At 33.3% G+C, this 16,016-nt stretch overlaps 2 protein-coding genes across 9 annotated transcripts; one reads left to right on the plus strand and one right to left on the minus strand.

Annotated features, from left to right (window-relative positions):
• The first annotated feature begins 2,221 nt into the window (after positions 1 to 2,221).
• On the plus strand, positions 2,222 to 7,651 carry TyrRII (Tyramine receptor II). 2 transcript variants are annotated; one of them, XM_015170735.3, is made up of 8 exons: positions 2,229 to 2,511; positions 2,593 to 2,668; positions 2,731 to 3,034; positions 3,883 to 3,985; positions 4,567 to 4,692; positions 4,851 to 5,034; positions 5,091 to 5,187; positions 5,252 to 5,430. In XM_015170735.3, exons 3-8 carry the CDS (start codon positions 2,809 to 2,811, stop codon positions 5,293 to 5,295), a joined length of 780 nt encoding a protein of 259 aa, XP_015026221.1. In that variant the 5' UTR covers positions 2,229 to 2,511; positions 2,593 to 2,668; positions 2,731 to 2,808; the 3' UTR covers positions 5,296 to 5,430. The 2 variants fall into 2 exon arrangements, with proteins under 2 accessions (XP_002056769.2, XP_015026221.1); XM_002056733.4 differs by having other exon boundaries at positions 2,222 to 2,511; positions 5,091 to 7,651.
• TyrR (Tyramine receptor) lies at positions 5,884 to 13,407 on the minus strand. 7 transcript variants are annotated; one of them, XR_011416121.1, is made up of 8 exons: positions 12,361 to 13,192; positions 9,525 to 10,232; positions 9,297 to 9,399; positions 9,114 to 9,239; positions 8,673 to 8,856; positions 6,402 to 8,454; positions 6,291 to 6,330; positions 5,884 to 6,147 (listed from the first exon to the last, which is right to left on the minus strand). XR_011416121.1 is itself a non-coding variant. In XM_070207053.1 (7 exons), exons 3-7 carry the CDS (start codon positions 9,997 to 9,999, stop codon positions 7,606 to 7,608), a joined length of 1,737 nt encoding a protein of 578 aa, XP_070063154.1. In that variant the 5' UTR covers positions 10,000 to 10,032; positions 10,143 to 10,232; positions 12,361 to 13,191; the 3' UTR covers positions 5,884 to 7,605. The 7 variants fall into 7 exon arrangements, 5 of the variants coding, with proteins under 5 accessions (XP_070063154.1, XP_070063155.1, XP_070063153.1 ...); XR_011416120.1 differs by having other exon boundaries at positions 6,291 to 8,454; XM_070207053.1 differs by having other exon boundaries at positions 5,884 to 8,454; positions 9,525 to 10,032; positions 10,143 to 10,232; positions 12,361 to 13,191.
• Positions 13,408 to 16,016: the final 2,609 nt, after the last annotated feature.

Raw genomic sequence — 16,016 nt, forward strand, 5'->3', positions numbered from 1 at the left:
GCCGCACGCATATTTACATATGTGTGTATATAGCGCCCATACGCACTAATGAAACACAGCAATATGGGGCAAGAGGACCAACTGAAGCGAATGGGAAAGTTGGCTAAATATTCCGTTCACAATTGTGTTAGTCGTGGCCGAAACGTCCTGGCGATTGGTTGCAAAAAAAAAGACTCTGATAAAGTACAAAAATATATTTAATCAAATCATTCTCTTCATAATAAAATGTAAATTATTATTAGCTTTTTGACAACAGATCCAAATATTCATTAGAATTTGTTATAATTAATATGGTCTGTAACCATAATAAGTCAATATTAATATACTTCAATACGTGCATGGTTGCCTTCAATTAATAATAAAACCTTATGAGTGTATAACAGGACATACGTCAAAAGGTATAAAAGTTGTAATTAACTGATAAACTTATTAATTCGTTACTGGCGCAACGCTTAGAGCTAGTACAACTTTGCAATGAAGTTTAAGGTTTGAAAACTTTGCTTTGAACTAGTAAAAATGATCATGTTTTTTTAACTAGAAGATATATTTGTTTTGACATCATATGAAAAGTATAACATATAAATTAGTGCAAAAGAAATTTGGAGCACACCATTAAGTAATTTGTTCCTAATAAAAAATTAAAAATGTTTGTTGTCTTTTTAATTGAACTTCTTGTGCCTAAAACTAGTAAATGTATATAAAATAATATAATAGAATATAATATACTATAAGATAAGCCATAATTTGTTGTGTTATAAAACAGTTCATTGCAATTCAATATATATCATCTATAAACTTACTTGAGATGAGTCACTGATCAACGCACAGCGCAAACCGTAAGAGCTATTAAGAACAATTGAGAATAGAAATAACCTTTCAAGGCGGTTTTAGGCACTTAGACATGGTTTAAAATACTGATCGAAAATCTATGTTATTTGTTTTTTTTCTCTCACTTTTAAAACATCTGCACATTACAAGTTTTGAAATTTAATTAAAAGCTCTGCATAAAACGATAATGAATACTTTTTTCTTGTTATATGGATAACTTGCGCTCGTTGACACCCAATCGCACACTTACAGATTATTCATTGTTTTCGAATAATATATCCCTTGGGCTTCGTTTATATATTTTTTTCATAAAATGTGTAAGCCCTAAAAGGAGACATCCCGGACCCCATACTGTAAAAATAAGTCTGTCTTTCGGTTACAGGCAGTACATACATTTTGTTTATTAAGATATCTGGACTAAACTTAGCATTTATTAGTTTCACTATTAGCTATAGTCTATATTTTTTTGTATGAACAACTATAGGCTTACTAGTTTGCTCAAGAAGTAATAGGGTTCTCTTTTACCGATTGGGTAATGAGAGTTTGCCAAAGAAGGAAATAAAGAAACAACGACGCTTTTGCACGAGTTGACACCGCTTCATGTGGAGACACCAATTTTCAAACCCTTTACTTTTACTTGTTTACTGTTCCTTTTTACTCGAGCTGTAACTTTTGTCGCACCGCAACAAATATAATTAGAAATATCTGCTTATCCGCGTAATTAACAAGAATAAAACAAGATTATTAACACCTTAGCCGTTTTCAATTTATAAAATGTAAAGCAATTTTCAGAAAACGTTCAATATTTCCCAAACAAAACAGCTACAAGCATCAATGTGTTCGGCCGATTTAATAATGCTAAAAATAATAATACAAATTCCAAAAGCAACAAAACGCAAATGTTGAATAGCCAATGAATTCTCCCATGTTGGTTTAGTGCGCTGCCTTTTGTGTACTTTAGCAGCCAATAAAAAAAATAATGCTCATACGAAGCAGTGGCTGCGATCAGTTCCAGCGCCGTGGAAGCGTGAAAAAGTTGCTCTGCCAGTTTGTTATTAACGTGTGCTTAGACCAACTGTGTGCTGTATAAGAAATCTCTAGAGTTTGCATTTTTTCTTAATTAAATTAAGTATTATGGTATCTTACATCTAAAGGACTTTAAAAAGAAAAAATATTTAATCAACAATAATGCAACTAGCTTGTAGCACTACATGTGAATCATCCAATAATATCGGGGAAAAATATGTATTAGATAATAGAATAGAAAGAATAGTTATGGTTAGTACATGCAACATTTTTCAATTGGAAATATACACAACTTTATAAGTTCGTTTGTATTACAAATTTGTTTCACATGTGTGTCAAAATAGCAAATTGAATATGAATATTACTTAGAAACTTATAAGCTATGGATTTACTGTCGTTGACTAAAGGTTAAATACACAATAGCATAAGTAAATTGCAATAATCTGTTAAAAAGTCAAAGGGAGAATATTCGTTTTGTGGAATGTCCGTTCTGCTTCGTTCTTCTGTTTGTCGGTCCATATAAACAATATTTTGGGACGCCATCAATTGCTGCATATAAAGCAAGAGGCTTTTTAAAATTTATTTTTCTCGGGCAGAAGAAACACATTGGTGGGTGTGCTAGCGTGGATTTTCATTTACACATGAATTCTATTATAAGTTAGTATAAATTGTTAGGACAGTTATGAACTGGGCTCTTCATTATATTATATATTTGCATGTCATCTTCGAAACCCGAAGCTATAAACGATTAGAATCGGCGGAAAGCCTGGTCAAAATGCACAGATGGAACATTTCGGTATGAATATGAATATATGTAAGTATGCTCATTATCTCTATTATTTCTCTGATTATCTTTTATCAATATTTTTGATTTAGGTTATCAGTTTAGATGATAGACTGCCGGCCATAAAATATTGAGATATTTGCATCGAAAATGTCTATCAACTATCAATAATGAGCTCATCATTGAAAAGTATGGCCTGGCCAAAGTCTATAGCTGTGGCTATTTTCTTACTTCTGATCTTGGTGACTGTCATTGGGAATATGCTAGTTATATTAGCTGTCTTAACCACCAGAAGACTGCGTACCGTTACCAATTGCTTTGTGATGAGTTTGGCGGTTGCCGATTTACTTGTGGGCATTTTCGTCATGCCACCGGCAGTAGCCCTGCACGTCATTGGTATGTATTTACATTCCGAAATGTATGTTTTTCCATCTGTTGTGACGAGAGACGACCTTATCAAATAAGTATCAAGTTAGGTGTGCGCGTTTTTGCCAAGGCTTTACTTGCACTTTGTGATATATTCATTTATAACGATTTCAATATGTACGGATATTGTATGAACTTTTTTTATTTGGTTAACCTTTGTACATTGCACATGAGTTTTAATCAAATTTATTCGTGTTTACTAAAAATAATTATTTCAAGAACTTTCGCTACGGCAAAAAGTAGTCAGTAGCTAAGGGCAACTCAAAATGTAATTACGTGCATTTATAATTCCTAAAATGCAAGGCATTAAAACTTTTACCTTTTAAGGGCAACCTTTTACAAACAAATAATCGAATTAAAAAAATGAAGAGCTGTACAATCCCTTTAAGTGTATAGATGCAGTACATAGTATGGGTAGGCGCAAGTTGTTTTAGAAGCCGAACGAATTTGGTTGAAATAACCAAAACGAAAACTTTGCCTTCCTAGCCCTTTTGTGAATTGGGAGTAACCATTGCCATTCAAGCTTTACAAACGTAACATGGTTTTACATACTTTAAGCTGGCAGAGCCTGGGGGCCAACGTAATAAATTTCTATACGTTGCTTGTCATGAAAACACCTTAAACCGATGAATACATTGCTGAAACCATTTTAATTTACAATTTTACTAAATACATACTTAAATCATCAGATTATTTAATATTAATATTAATTATTATTTATTATACTGGATAATAATTATTATACTGGATATTAAAGATAGTTTTGGTTTTGTGAAATCTTGTTTATTTTTTATATATTATATGTATTCCTTATGCAGGCTCGTGGAAACTTGGCTGGCTGCTCTGCGAGTTTTGGATCTCCTTCGATATATTGCTATGCACGGCGTCTATTCTTAGTTTATGTGCCATCAGTTTAGACAGGTTCGTTTTAAATAATTGTATAATATTTATTTATTTGATATCGTGAGTGAAAATAGAGTTACAGTCCGTCATCGCCACATTCTGTATGTCGCGAATAAATTATACTCATAGATGTATGTTCGAGTATATGCACCCTTTGGTAGGAGTATTTATGTTAATGACTAATATATGTGGAAACTCGTATACCTGACTTAGCTAACAAAATCCTTATGTCGTCGTGCGTTAATTCGAAGTAATAAAAAATGTAATTCATTGTTATGACGTCATGGACATATAAAAAGGTAAAAAAAAACTGCAAAAAATGTTTTATTGACCCATTCTGTACGTGCCGTTTAAAGGGAACAGGGCGTGGGCAAAAAAAAAAAAAATAAAATAGTATAGAGAGCCCGATGGTAATAATGTGGGCGGTACGTAGTGCTCGCTTCTTTTGTTGGAAGTTTCAATTACATTTAAATGGCATTTCCAAGCTGACGCCATGCTTCGCTGTTTGCTATGGACGTTTGTTAACAGCTTAATACACAATGAGCCGCTTGGTTTTTGTTTTCATTTACTCTGTTTTTATTGCTTTGTACTTAACATAGGTATCTCGCAGTGACACAACCGTTGACATATTCGAAAAAATGGCGTTGCAAACGATTGGCATTGTTAATGATTCTTGGAGTGTGGTTACTGGCCTTTGTAATCACCTGCCCCCCCATGCTCGGCTGGTAAGTATGCTCCCTCACGTCTCAGGATGATATATGTCATATTTTTTTTTTGTGAGATTGAAATTAGGGAAAACGTTAAAGAAACATTTTGAAGAAATACAAAATGTAGTACTCATCTAATAACAAACTGTGTATCATTCTCTATTTTACTTATTCAGGTATGAACCGGGTAGGAATCGTCATCAAACAGACTTTGTTGACTGTCGGTACAATCAGAATAAAGGATATGTCGTTTACTCAGCAATGGGTTCGTTTTTTATCCCTCTCACTGTCATGTTGTACGTTTACGTTCGAATTGGTTATGTTCTGACATCACGACGACAACGGATTGTACGCGATGCGGTAAGCATTCCAAAATACATTTTTTATCATTATATAATACATTTCTCTTCTGCCAGAACTCGGAACGCACGGCTGATCATGATTTAGACGGCGACAACTTCATCCTGGAATCTGAACATTATCGTTGTAACCCGCACAAATGCTTACCATGTTGTGAGTCTCGTTGCAGTGTAATAAGTACCCATGTAAATCCCATACTAAGCACAAACCACGTTAGATGCGGCAAATGCCAGGACACCAGATTGGGCGATAAAAGAATGAAACTGAAACATCAACCGACATTCTATGAACTAATAGAATTTTCACGAATGTCGTCACATACTTGTAGATATCATGCCAAATGCGCGTCCGCAGTGTCTTTACCAGCATTATATTACAAAGAAAATCAATGTCTGGCTGGCACATCTTTAGAAACGGCTAATAATAATGGGCCCAACAGGTCGTCTACAACATTACATCAGTTTCAGAGACAGTTAGCAAGTCATCGCATTCCAATGCGAGTATCAACAAAAATAAAGAATACCAAAACGACCAAAACCCTTACCATTGTGATGGGAGGTCTGATTGCTTGCTGGACGCCATTTTTTGCATATTATTTGTTGATACCATTTCTGCCGCAGTTAAAAAAACTCGAAAGTCTTATGTCATTTTTTACATGGGTTGGCTGGCTGAACTGTGCCATAAATCCATTTATTTATGCCTTTAATCCCGATTTTCGAGCTGCGTTTTGGCGTTTAACATTTCGGCGAATCTGCAAGCAGAAACTTACTCGGAATCGTATGAACCTGTTTCGCACCTAAAGCATTAAGTCCCGCAATAGAAACATACATATTTACGTCTATGTTAATTGCTTAGAAAGTCCATAGTATTTATTTAAATTAAAACATAGGTAAGAGCACGTACAAAATAAATAAATTTATTTAAATGCTAATTTATTTACTTAATTTCACTTATTTTTGTGGATTCACTTAATTGAGATGGATTATCCAGTTGATATGAGTCCAAAACTTGTACATGCTCTGCCCTCCGACCTTAGATACAATAAGATAGATATAGTGCTAAGTTACCATTCGAAAATTAAGTAAATCCAATTTTGTCGCTAACTTCCGGCTTCTTCAAAATAGGATATTACCGATGTAAAGTATACGACATACAGAAATCAAATTAGGCATTTTAATTATTGTATAGAATACAAAGAATATATCACTGTTATCCCTAAAATTAAGAATGGTGCTCGGCTCCGAGATTTTTCTTACCCAGATTGGCGAATGCATAAGTATAATTATTCAAATAAGGCTAAGGGAGACATTTCTGGTCCTTGTAAAAATATATGTACATTTTTGGTTATCATGTTGTATGTTAAATACCTTGATCAAACTAATATTCTAGTCAACATGAAGAAGTTAGAAAATATTTAATTAAATTTAGAATTGATACATTACTTTTGTGAAAAATTGCAATTTAAGGGGTGTATATAAGTGGGGGTATGGTGGATGAAGTTACGCGTTTGAATTTATTTTCAAAAATCTTTATGAAAAAAGTCAATGAAGACGTGATTCAGCGGTTTTGAAAATTCCACCCCGTAATAGGGGCTTACCAAAATTATTTTAATGAAAATTAATTTGACTTTTTTGATGATTAATGCGAGTCGGAAGTTGTAAAGGCGAGGTTTTTAGTTTCGTCCGATTTGTAGCTCTTATCCGTTTGTTTAGTATGTTTCTGGGTATTTTATAAGAAATATTATGAAAATGATATTCAGTTGTCAGTGAGCAGAAATTTCATTTTTGAATTTCTTAAATTGTATTGACATACTGTATATCTACAGATTTAATTTTTACTACGAATATAGCTGCCAAGATTACTTCTACTTATTCACAATTGACTGGATTTTTTGGTTTCTTTTCGGCATTCATCTAAGAAATGTCACTACATCTAAATTTTAAATGTTAATTGGTTTAATAAGGTGTAAATCACAATTATAATGTAATGCGTGTATATATTTATTTTCAACTATTATATATACAAAGAACAATACTACTATGTTTCTTGTGGAAGTTGATGTTGTAAGGAAAATCTCATTAAAAGGTTGGTAAGATATCAAAAAGTGTATAGGTACTACTATTTATAAAATATATACATCTCTTTTTATGTATAATATGTACGTATAAACCAAAAATATAATTAATGACCTTTGTCTAAAATTTGGTTTGTCTTGTTGATTATCGACGTAGGCACAGTTGCACCAAGTGCTTATTCGTATGCTCATCTTTAGAGTGAAACATGCATGTGTGTATATGTCTATATGCTAATCTTAAATGAAAACTGGCTAATACTTGTTTCATATAGCATCATATAATTATATAAATAATATTCTTTGAATAAAACTTCAACAAACCAGCTGGGATCCATAAATATAATTTTAAATATTTTTTGTCTTTAGCAATTTCTAGATATACATATATAATCTAAAAGCAATATTGTAGGAAATGTTGCCATGTCGCCAAGCCCTATCCCTAATATCATCATTATTGTGGGTGTATGGGAGGAATGTAAGGTGGCGACACGCCACGACTATCGCCTAATAGACATTGTGTTTGTGGGAAATTGTGGCTTTTGGTCGTCACTAAAAAATCGTTTACAGGTTAAGCGCCAAAAGGCGGCACGAAAGTCGACACTGTAAAATGCGTAGATAAAAGGATTGATTGCGCTATTGAACCAACCGAGCCAGGTAAGAGCCTTGGCCAACGTGCCACTGACCTGGTGCTCGGCCAGAAACGGTGTTATAAGATAGTAGACAAAAAACGGGAGCCAGCAGGCGATAAAACCACCAACGACAATGCTTAGTGTTTGGGTTGTTTTGTTTTCCTTTTTCAGGGATGTTATGCGGTTCGACAGAGATTTAATATTGGTTGAAGTAGTGGTGGATACATCAGCCGTTCCTGATCCTGCAGACGAATGATGATGGTGGCCACGCAGCCTGTCTCCACCACCCACACTCAGATGCGAATGCCGAAAGGTATGAGTTGGCGGTTGTTGTTGTGGCTGGGCTTGCCATGGCGCATCTAATAAACTACTGCTGGGACCTACACCGCTTGCCATTGTGGTTATAGTCGTAGAAGCGGTAGACGTCCGTTTCAGAGACAATGAAGATGGTCGAGTTAATTCATAGCAACTGTTTTTTCCACTAGCACTATTGGTTGATGGCAGAGCCAGCAAGGTCTGGCAATTTCCAGCATTAGCTCCACCTGATGTTGCTACTCCAAGATTGTCGCTATCGCTAAGTACAATTTCATGTAGATCCTTAGATATTGTTTGGTTGAAGAATGTTTGCGCAGCAGCCTGTTTGCTTTTGTAGCCCGTACTATGTTCCTGCTCGGAGAATTCATTTTCAACGTCGGCGGCGGTATACCGTTTAAATTTCTGTGTATGAGATATATATATTTGAAAATTTGTTTTCTCTATGTAAATAGAGCGTTTTGCTTGTTATCTTATAATTCATTTTGTATATGCAACGGATATTTTATGGCATTGGTGAAAACATATACATACAATTTATTTATAAAAATATTATAATTATTGAATGAATTCTACTTTAACACTACTTATCAATTTTTTGTTATGTTCCGTTTAATGCTTACCTTGTTATGGACATTAATGTCAGTCATATTGTCGTGTCTCTTTGCAATTACACAAGAAATCTTTGCATAAACATAAATCATAACAGCCATTGGTATAAAAAATGAACCCATCGCTGAGAAAATTACATATCCTTCATTTTGGTTGTAACGACACTCTCTTAGGTCTCGTCGTCCAGGTTCATACCTATGTAAAAAGTTATGAATGTTACATACGAAGTTATGAATATGTAACGAATCATTGATTATTAGTGAAGTTGGGTACATTTTGATGAACAATAAATTTATGAAAAGTAAATATCTGACGTGCTTTAATCACTTTCCATGAATATGTAATTGGTAAACACATACAAATGGTCAAACGTTTCGTAGCTGTTAGTATGCATATCCGATTATTTTTCTTTTCAATATTTTGTTTTAGTTACATAGTTGTTATTTACTTACCATCCTAACATGGGAGGACAAGTAATTGCTAATGCCAGGATCCAAACGATAAGAATCATTAAAAGCGCGAGGCGCTTAGAACGCCGTTTCCGAGAATAAGTAAGTGGCTGTGTAACAGCAAGGTATCTAAAAAGTAAAATTTTGTTGTTAACAAATTAGCCTTGTTATGTTAAACTCAAATACCTATCAACACTGATGGCGCACAGACTCAAAATAGATGCTGTACATAGCAAGACATCAAAGGATATCCAAATATCGCAGAGTACCCAGCCGAGTTGCCAGGAACCTGAAATGATCAACGGATTAAGCTTAGCAAAAACTTTAGTTTAACGATAACTTTTATACATCAACATGCATTTTAATCTTCGTTTGAATAAATGCATGTTGTACTCGATTGGTAAATTTGCTTACCAATTAGATGTACAGCTACTGCTGGCGGCATAACGAAAATCCCTACAAGTAAATCAGCTATCGCTAAACTCATAACAAAACAGTTTGTAACCGTTCGAAGTCTTCGAGTGGTCAAAACAGCTAATATAATGAGTGTATTGCCAATAACGGTGACAATGATAAACGTGCAGAACACAGCAATCAAGCAAATGCCCTGCCACGAAAGAATGAGATCGTAGAAGTGGGCCCATTCGGCCGTCGCCGTCGCAGATTCATTGTAGTAATTGAAAAGTGTTAGGGTAGGCACTGAATCTCCGAAATTTCCAGACTCATTTAGTTTTGACTGCAACGATGGGATGCCAGATGTATATGACGTTGGTGACAAACTCCAATTGCCAATACTCCATGTTTCTAGAAAGTTATCGTAACCAATAGAAACGTTGTGCTGCAATCCAATAACGCCGCTTGTGGCAAGGAATGTAGTGGCCACATACATCAGAGGTGTAATTAAAATGTTTTGATACTCCAACTGTGAATGGAGAGCCATATATGCTGTATCAGAGTCAACAGTATGTATTATTGTTGAATTGACATAGTTCAAGCTTTACAGTCATTGTTAGATTTTGTAGATTTTTATACCCGATAACTTTAAGTCGCCATTGAAATTTGAATACTTTGGCATCATCATTTTTCATGTTGGTTATTTTTTTTTTATCTTCAAACGATTCCCTGCGATGATAAAAAAAAGTATAAGTTATATTATGTGCACATTTATTTTGTTTTTTTTTTTCTTCATTCATTTTTTTTATTTTTAATTTGTGAACCAGTTTTACAATTGCATTCTTTACTACTACACCTTACTACTAGCAGAACAACAATTTATATACGATCGTTATAACATTTTCAGTACAGAGACATAATAAGAAATAAGTTACGTTGACATTAAGCCAATGTTATACACTAAATATTTTGTCGAACGAGTCGTGATATAATTATTTAATATTGACATATTTTTATTGGTGACATGTTCGATGCGCCAACTGTAAATAAATTTACTAAACTGAATTTTGTAAATTTAAATTTAATCACAAAGAAACTGTAGAATTGTAGTTATTTTATAATATTTATTAAAAGTGAAGCCGATTAATTATCACAACCAAAAACTCTAACACTGAAATAAGCCGTTTGGCCATAAACTCAAAAAACGTATAAAGGGAAATTTCGACTCTTTTTTTCAGGCATATGTACAATGCATGAGTTTTCGGGGGCCTCTGGGGTGTAACCGACCAATAAAAGTAAACTGATGGACGAATGAAACAGAACTCGGTCTGCCTTAAATCGACCGTTTTCCACGCTGCCAATAACAATAATGTGGAATTAAGCATTATTTATTTTTCGTCTGATAGCGTTTACCAAATGCCGTGGCTGTCGCAGATTGATATTGCGTATATACTTATATACATATGTACACATAGGTGTGTGATAAGCAAATTAAAACCAAAAGTGATATAGACAAAGCGGCGTTCGTAAGTATATAAAGAGAGAACCTTATGTAAGCGTAAGGATTGCCGTTAGCGAATTTGACATTGTATTACCTACGCCCATATACTCTATCCTCTGCTCTGCTTTGTTTAAAGAGTTTATAAACTTAAGTCGATCTATCATAACTCTTGAATAGAGCCTATATACATATGTACATATGTAGGAACATATACGTGTATGCCACAAAGTATTCATTGTCATAAAATTTCTTATCGCACATATGATAACAAATCAAGCGATTTCCTAATGCAATTATTTATAAACCCTCATTTTTACACATATGCATACTGCGTATTTCATCTTTATATTTTGTTTGCTCTATATAAATTTGGTTATTATGGAAGATAAATTGGGTGTAAAATAGAATGGTAGTAATAAGCAATTTCTGTTTTTGTAAGTTATAAATCTCTTTCAATTATAAAAATACGCACGAATTACAATTTTTCAAAATGTGCTTATAATACAAAATCGATTGTCTCAAATCGATCAATATATAAAGATTTTCAATAGAATAGTCACACCACTTAGAAAACAACTTTAAATCTAGCACCCATAAAGTGCACGGCATATGTATATACATATATACATACGTGTGCATAAGGTCATGTATTAGTTAGGAAAATTTTCCCTTTCGTTTTTGTTGTATACATATCTACAACTTTATCTGTCATTTTACTTTCAAAGGCAGGGCAGAGTGAAGCTGGCGTCATTCCCTTATTACCTAACTCAAAAAAAAAAAAAAAAAAAAACGAATAAAAAAAAAACATTTATTACATTATAAGCTTCTAATGGATATTTTTATGCAAACACGTAATTCCAGCGAAAAAGAACGATACATATATATATTTTTATTTATGTATATATACTCATGTGTATCAAAATTGATTGTCTGTATATGTGTGTATACGCATACTTATAAAAAATTAGTTGCAAAAATAAGAAGGCACTTTATTTGGGTTGAATCTGAGCATTAAAATGCTATTAAAATGGCCAGCTGTCAATGATAGCTTCTACAACAGCTGTTGGAACATCAGTTTTTATTTCTACAATATGAGTTCTATTTGGCGGATAAAAAGATATTATTAAATGCGTTTTTGCTCTACTTATAATTTGGTCATTTTTGTTTTGAAAATGTTGTCAACTTTTGGCAAGTTCGAATATAATTTGTTAGGCATTCATATTGGCTTAAAGCTTCTTTTATATATATTACTCGAGTTTTGTCAACAATTCAAGGAGACTTGAAGACATTGAAATTAGCCTATAGTCTAACCAATGTGTTAACCTATTAATTATAATTATAAAATTAAAGCATTACCTTGGCAACTTGTAGCGTTTATTATTTATTTAACATTTCTCGTTGGATATTTTCACTTATGTTAATTTTACTGTGTTAATTGTAATAGCTTTTTTCCATTATTATTATCAGCATTTCCCTATATGTACATGATATGTATGTGCATATGTACATATTCAATGCACTAACATTGCACTAGCAATAGTTTTACCCCAGATACATTACAGAGGATATCTGTGTGTAGCCAAGTACACATTTAACTAAATGTTCTCGAGACGCGATGGTAATGTAATGCTTGATTTATATGTAGTTCATACAGGATAACTTATACGCACAGGTATTTACGAAATTTCTCATTTGGTACATTTTTATTGTTAGGCATCCGTTTCATGTGAAGTCTACTCGGTATCATTCAAAATATTATTTCACATTTTGCAATTTAAACATTTCCTGTGTAGGTCACTGGTAAGTTTTTATAAATATTTAACTCTTGAGTGCAGCGTATTTTGTTTGGTGCTTCTCAGAGCAATGTTGGTATTATTTTGTTTCACAGGGGATATTTTAATTATAATTAAACCTTTCCATTAAGTAAATATACATATGATCAACTCTATGTGTTCGCCTAACGATTTTTTAAATGCCACATCGACTTAGCCGAAATTTTAGACGCGACTGCATTGGTTCAGAGCTCTTCCAAAACTGCCGTCTGCTTTGACAACCGTAACACAACAGAGAGAATATATGTATCTGTAAGTGTGCCTTTGAACACGAAAGATACATGCTACGAGTGTTCTTTACGTCTCCCAGTGTGCGTATGTGGGGGAAATTGTATTTGCTGTGTAAGCGGCATACCGCAACAGTTTCCAATATGTGGGACCCGTTTATATATATGTGCTATATATGTATCTGTATTGCCTATTTTAGATTATACAGTACAGTATAGCCTGGTGTTAATCCTTCTATCGCGATTGTAGTCTCGTATTTACCTTTCAAAAATTCGCCACAAGGAAAAATACGTTGTATTTTAAAATAATATTTGCATGTGTGCTTTAAAATGTTTATGTACACATATTTACGTTTATAGTAATATCTTTTAGAACGCATTTTAATAATAAGCTCTGTAAGGTACTTTTAAGATTGTTAGCAAAAAATTATTGTTCTGTAGGAAAAAGATAACTTAGCGTATGGATTGACGTAAATTTCTGTAATGTCTGTAATAATGGAAAATACACTGTGGAACGTAGGTTAAAGGAATTCACGAAAGGTATATATATTTACGCGCATGCGTATTTTTTCTGATGCAATGTCTGGAATAAATTTAGCTGCTTATATTTTAATTCTATTTGGTATATTAGGCAAATAAAATTCATAAAAACATGTTCGCTCCAACATTTCAACATAATAATAAATTTAAGATTCGATTCAAATCGTATCTGCTTATATATGCTACAAAAGTGCTAAGGCTAATAAAGCATCCTCTCTATAGGCAATTAGTTTTTTCATCTCGGCAAAACTCAAGCGATCTTCAACTGAGTGTTTATGCTGAACGGAGATGACTCTTTCTGATTTTATACACATGTTTTTAAGTACATTTAAATTGTAGCAAATATATTAAACAAAGTACATTGACAATATTAAATTTATGCTTGTAATTTGAATAAATCATCGTACACTCTAACTTGATTATAAATGTAACATGCGAATTACAACTTACCCGATGAAATACTACAAAATTGCGAAGGGGTAAGAGCCTCCACTCCAATGGCATTTCATTTTTGCATTGGGGAAAACTGAGGCAATCTTGGATTGGTTGTTTATGCTTATGGCTTATGGTTGTTGAGGCTTATGGAAAATGACTCTTTATGCTTGTTACATATAATTATTTGCTTAACATTATTGGCTAATTTTCTTAAAGCTCCCAACAAACAATTCTAATTTATTTAGAGATACGCATGCAAAACAAAAACCAATTAAATAATATTTACATTCATTGGTAAGAAACAAGTATATATAACGTATTTATCCATTACTGCTGAATTGAATAATCCGCTTTTAATTTCCATTTTCTATGGACACGCTTACATGTTATAATTTATTTTATTGCAAAGCGTCACAGGATACAACAAATTATTACCACAGAGCCTGGCTATCTTCATAGTATGAGTCATATTATGACAACATAACTATTTTTACGCTTTACTAATGATTTGTCCCCCCGGCGAATTATGATATGTGTGAATAAGTATTCTTAGCTTACATATGGGCAATTTCAGACACTTGCCCAAGATTGTAAAAATATACTTTTGTAACAAAAAAATAAAAATTAATTCAAAAGTGCAATTTCCGATGGCCTAATTTTTAAATATTACCGTAGTAAAAATTCAATTTCTCTTAACAGACATCAGTCGATACATATGTTGAGGTTGGTCGGATTGGATCACTGTTTCATAAAGCTAACATATCTACAATCGGAAAAATCAAAATTTGTGTATAACAAATTTGTTTTTCAATGTATTCTAACCAAATTCAGAAATTACGAACTTTATCACAATTGTTATTGAGTTCGTAAGTAAGTAATAAGGACCAAACAAGTGAGAGGTTCTAGTAGGGAGCTCCCGACTAGGGGATACACTGAAGCCTATTCTTCCAACACAAAATTCAGTTCGCGCGACGCTCGTTTGTAAAAATAAAGATAAATTAAAAAAAATTTTTCCTTGGCTGGATTCGAACTTGCAACTGACCGCATTACTTGTTGCCGACTTTACGCCAAAAATGAGTAGTTTTTTCCCCATTGCTCGAATTCGCAACAGAGCGCTGCACTTACCGCCGCCTCTAATCGACATCCACGACAATAATTAAATCTTAATGAGAAAACAACGAATTAAAAAAGCAGCACGGAAAACAGAACAATCGCAATTGCAAAGCTGTTTATAGAATTAAAAAAAAATGCACACGAACATGTGTGTGTGTGAGTGTCCTGCAACTTGCGCTTGCTGCGCCAAACTCGAGACCAGCAAAAACATGTTTATTTAATAACTTTTGTGTTTTTTAAACCGACATTGATGAAATTTTCTGCATCTTATTGCACCATAGAAAATTCATGTATTATAAAATGTGAATTGCATTTCAATTTCAGCATAAAATGGTTTATTAACTTAGTAACGTAGTAGCGATAGGTATAAAATGAAAGATACTTGATATATACATATACACTATACACATATAACTTTTCGTTTCTCTAGGGACTTCGATATCGATTATTATCGATTGCTTGGAAACGGAGTAAGTTATCGAGTATCGGAAACAAACTCAAACAGCTAATATTATAGGTTCTCATATCCTTGTGGTCATACATACGGATAGACGGAAGAACAGGCAGACGGACATGTCTAAATATATAATAATATAATATGTACTTTATGTGATCGGAGATGCTACCGTCTGCCTGTTACATACATTCGGACACCTATTTGCCCATTTTCAATGGGTTCAGGGTATAAAATAGTGTATTTTATTTTCCTGCCATATTTTACTTGTTGACAATTATAATTAAATTCCAATAAGCGCAGATAGCTATTGTTTTAAAGTATCGATACTCAAGTTATCTTTTATTTTTCCGAAATGTCAAACATTAAATAACCTATTGTATTTAACGTAATATAAATTTGACATGTAAA

This window comes from Drosophila virilis, chromosome 2 (genome assembly GCF_030788295.1).
Source record: "Drosophila virilis strain 15010-1051.87 chromosome 2, Dvir_AGI_RSII-ME, whole genome shotgun sequence".
In the NCBI taxonomy this organism is placed as follows: domain Eukaryota; kingdom Metazoa; phylum Arthropoda; class Insecta; order Diptera; family Drosophilidae; genus Drosophila; species Drosophila virilis.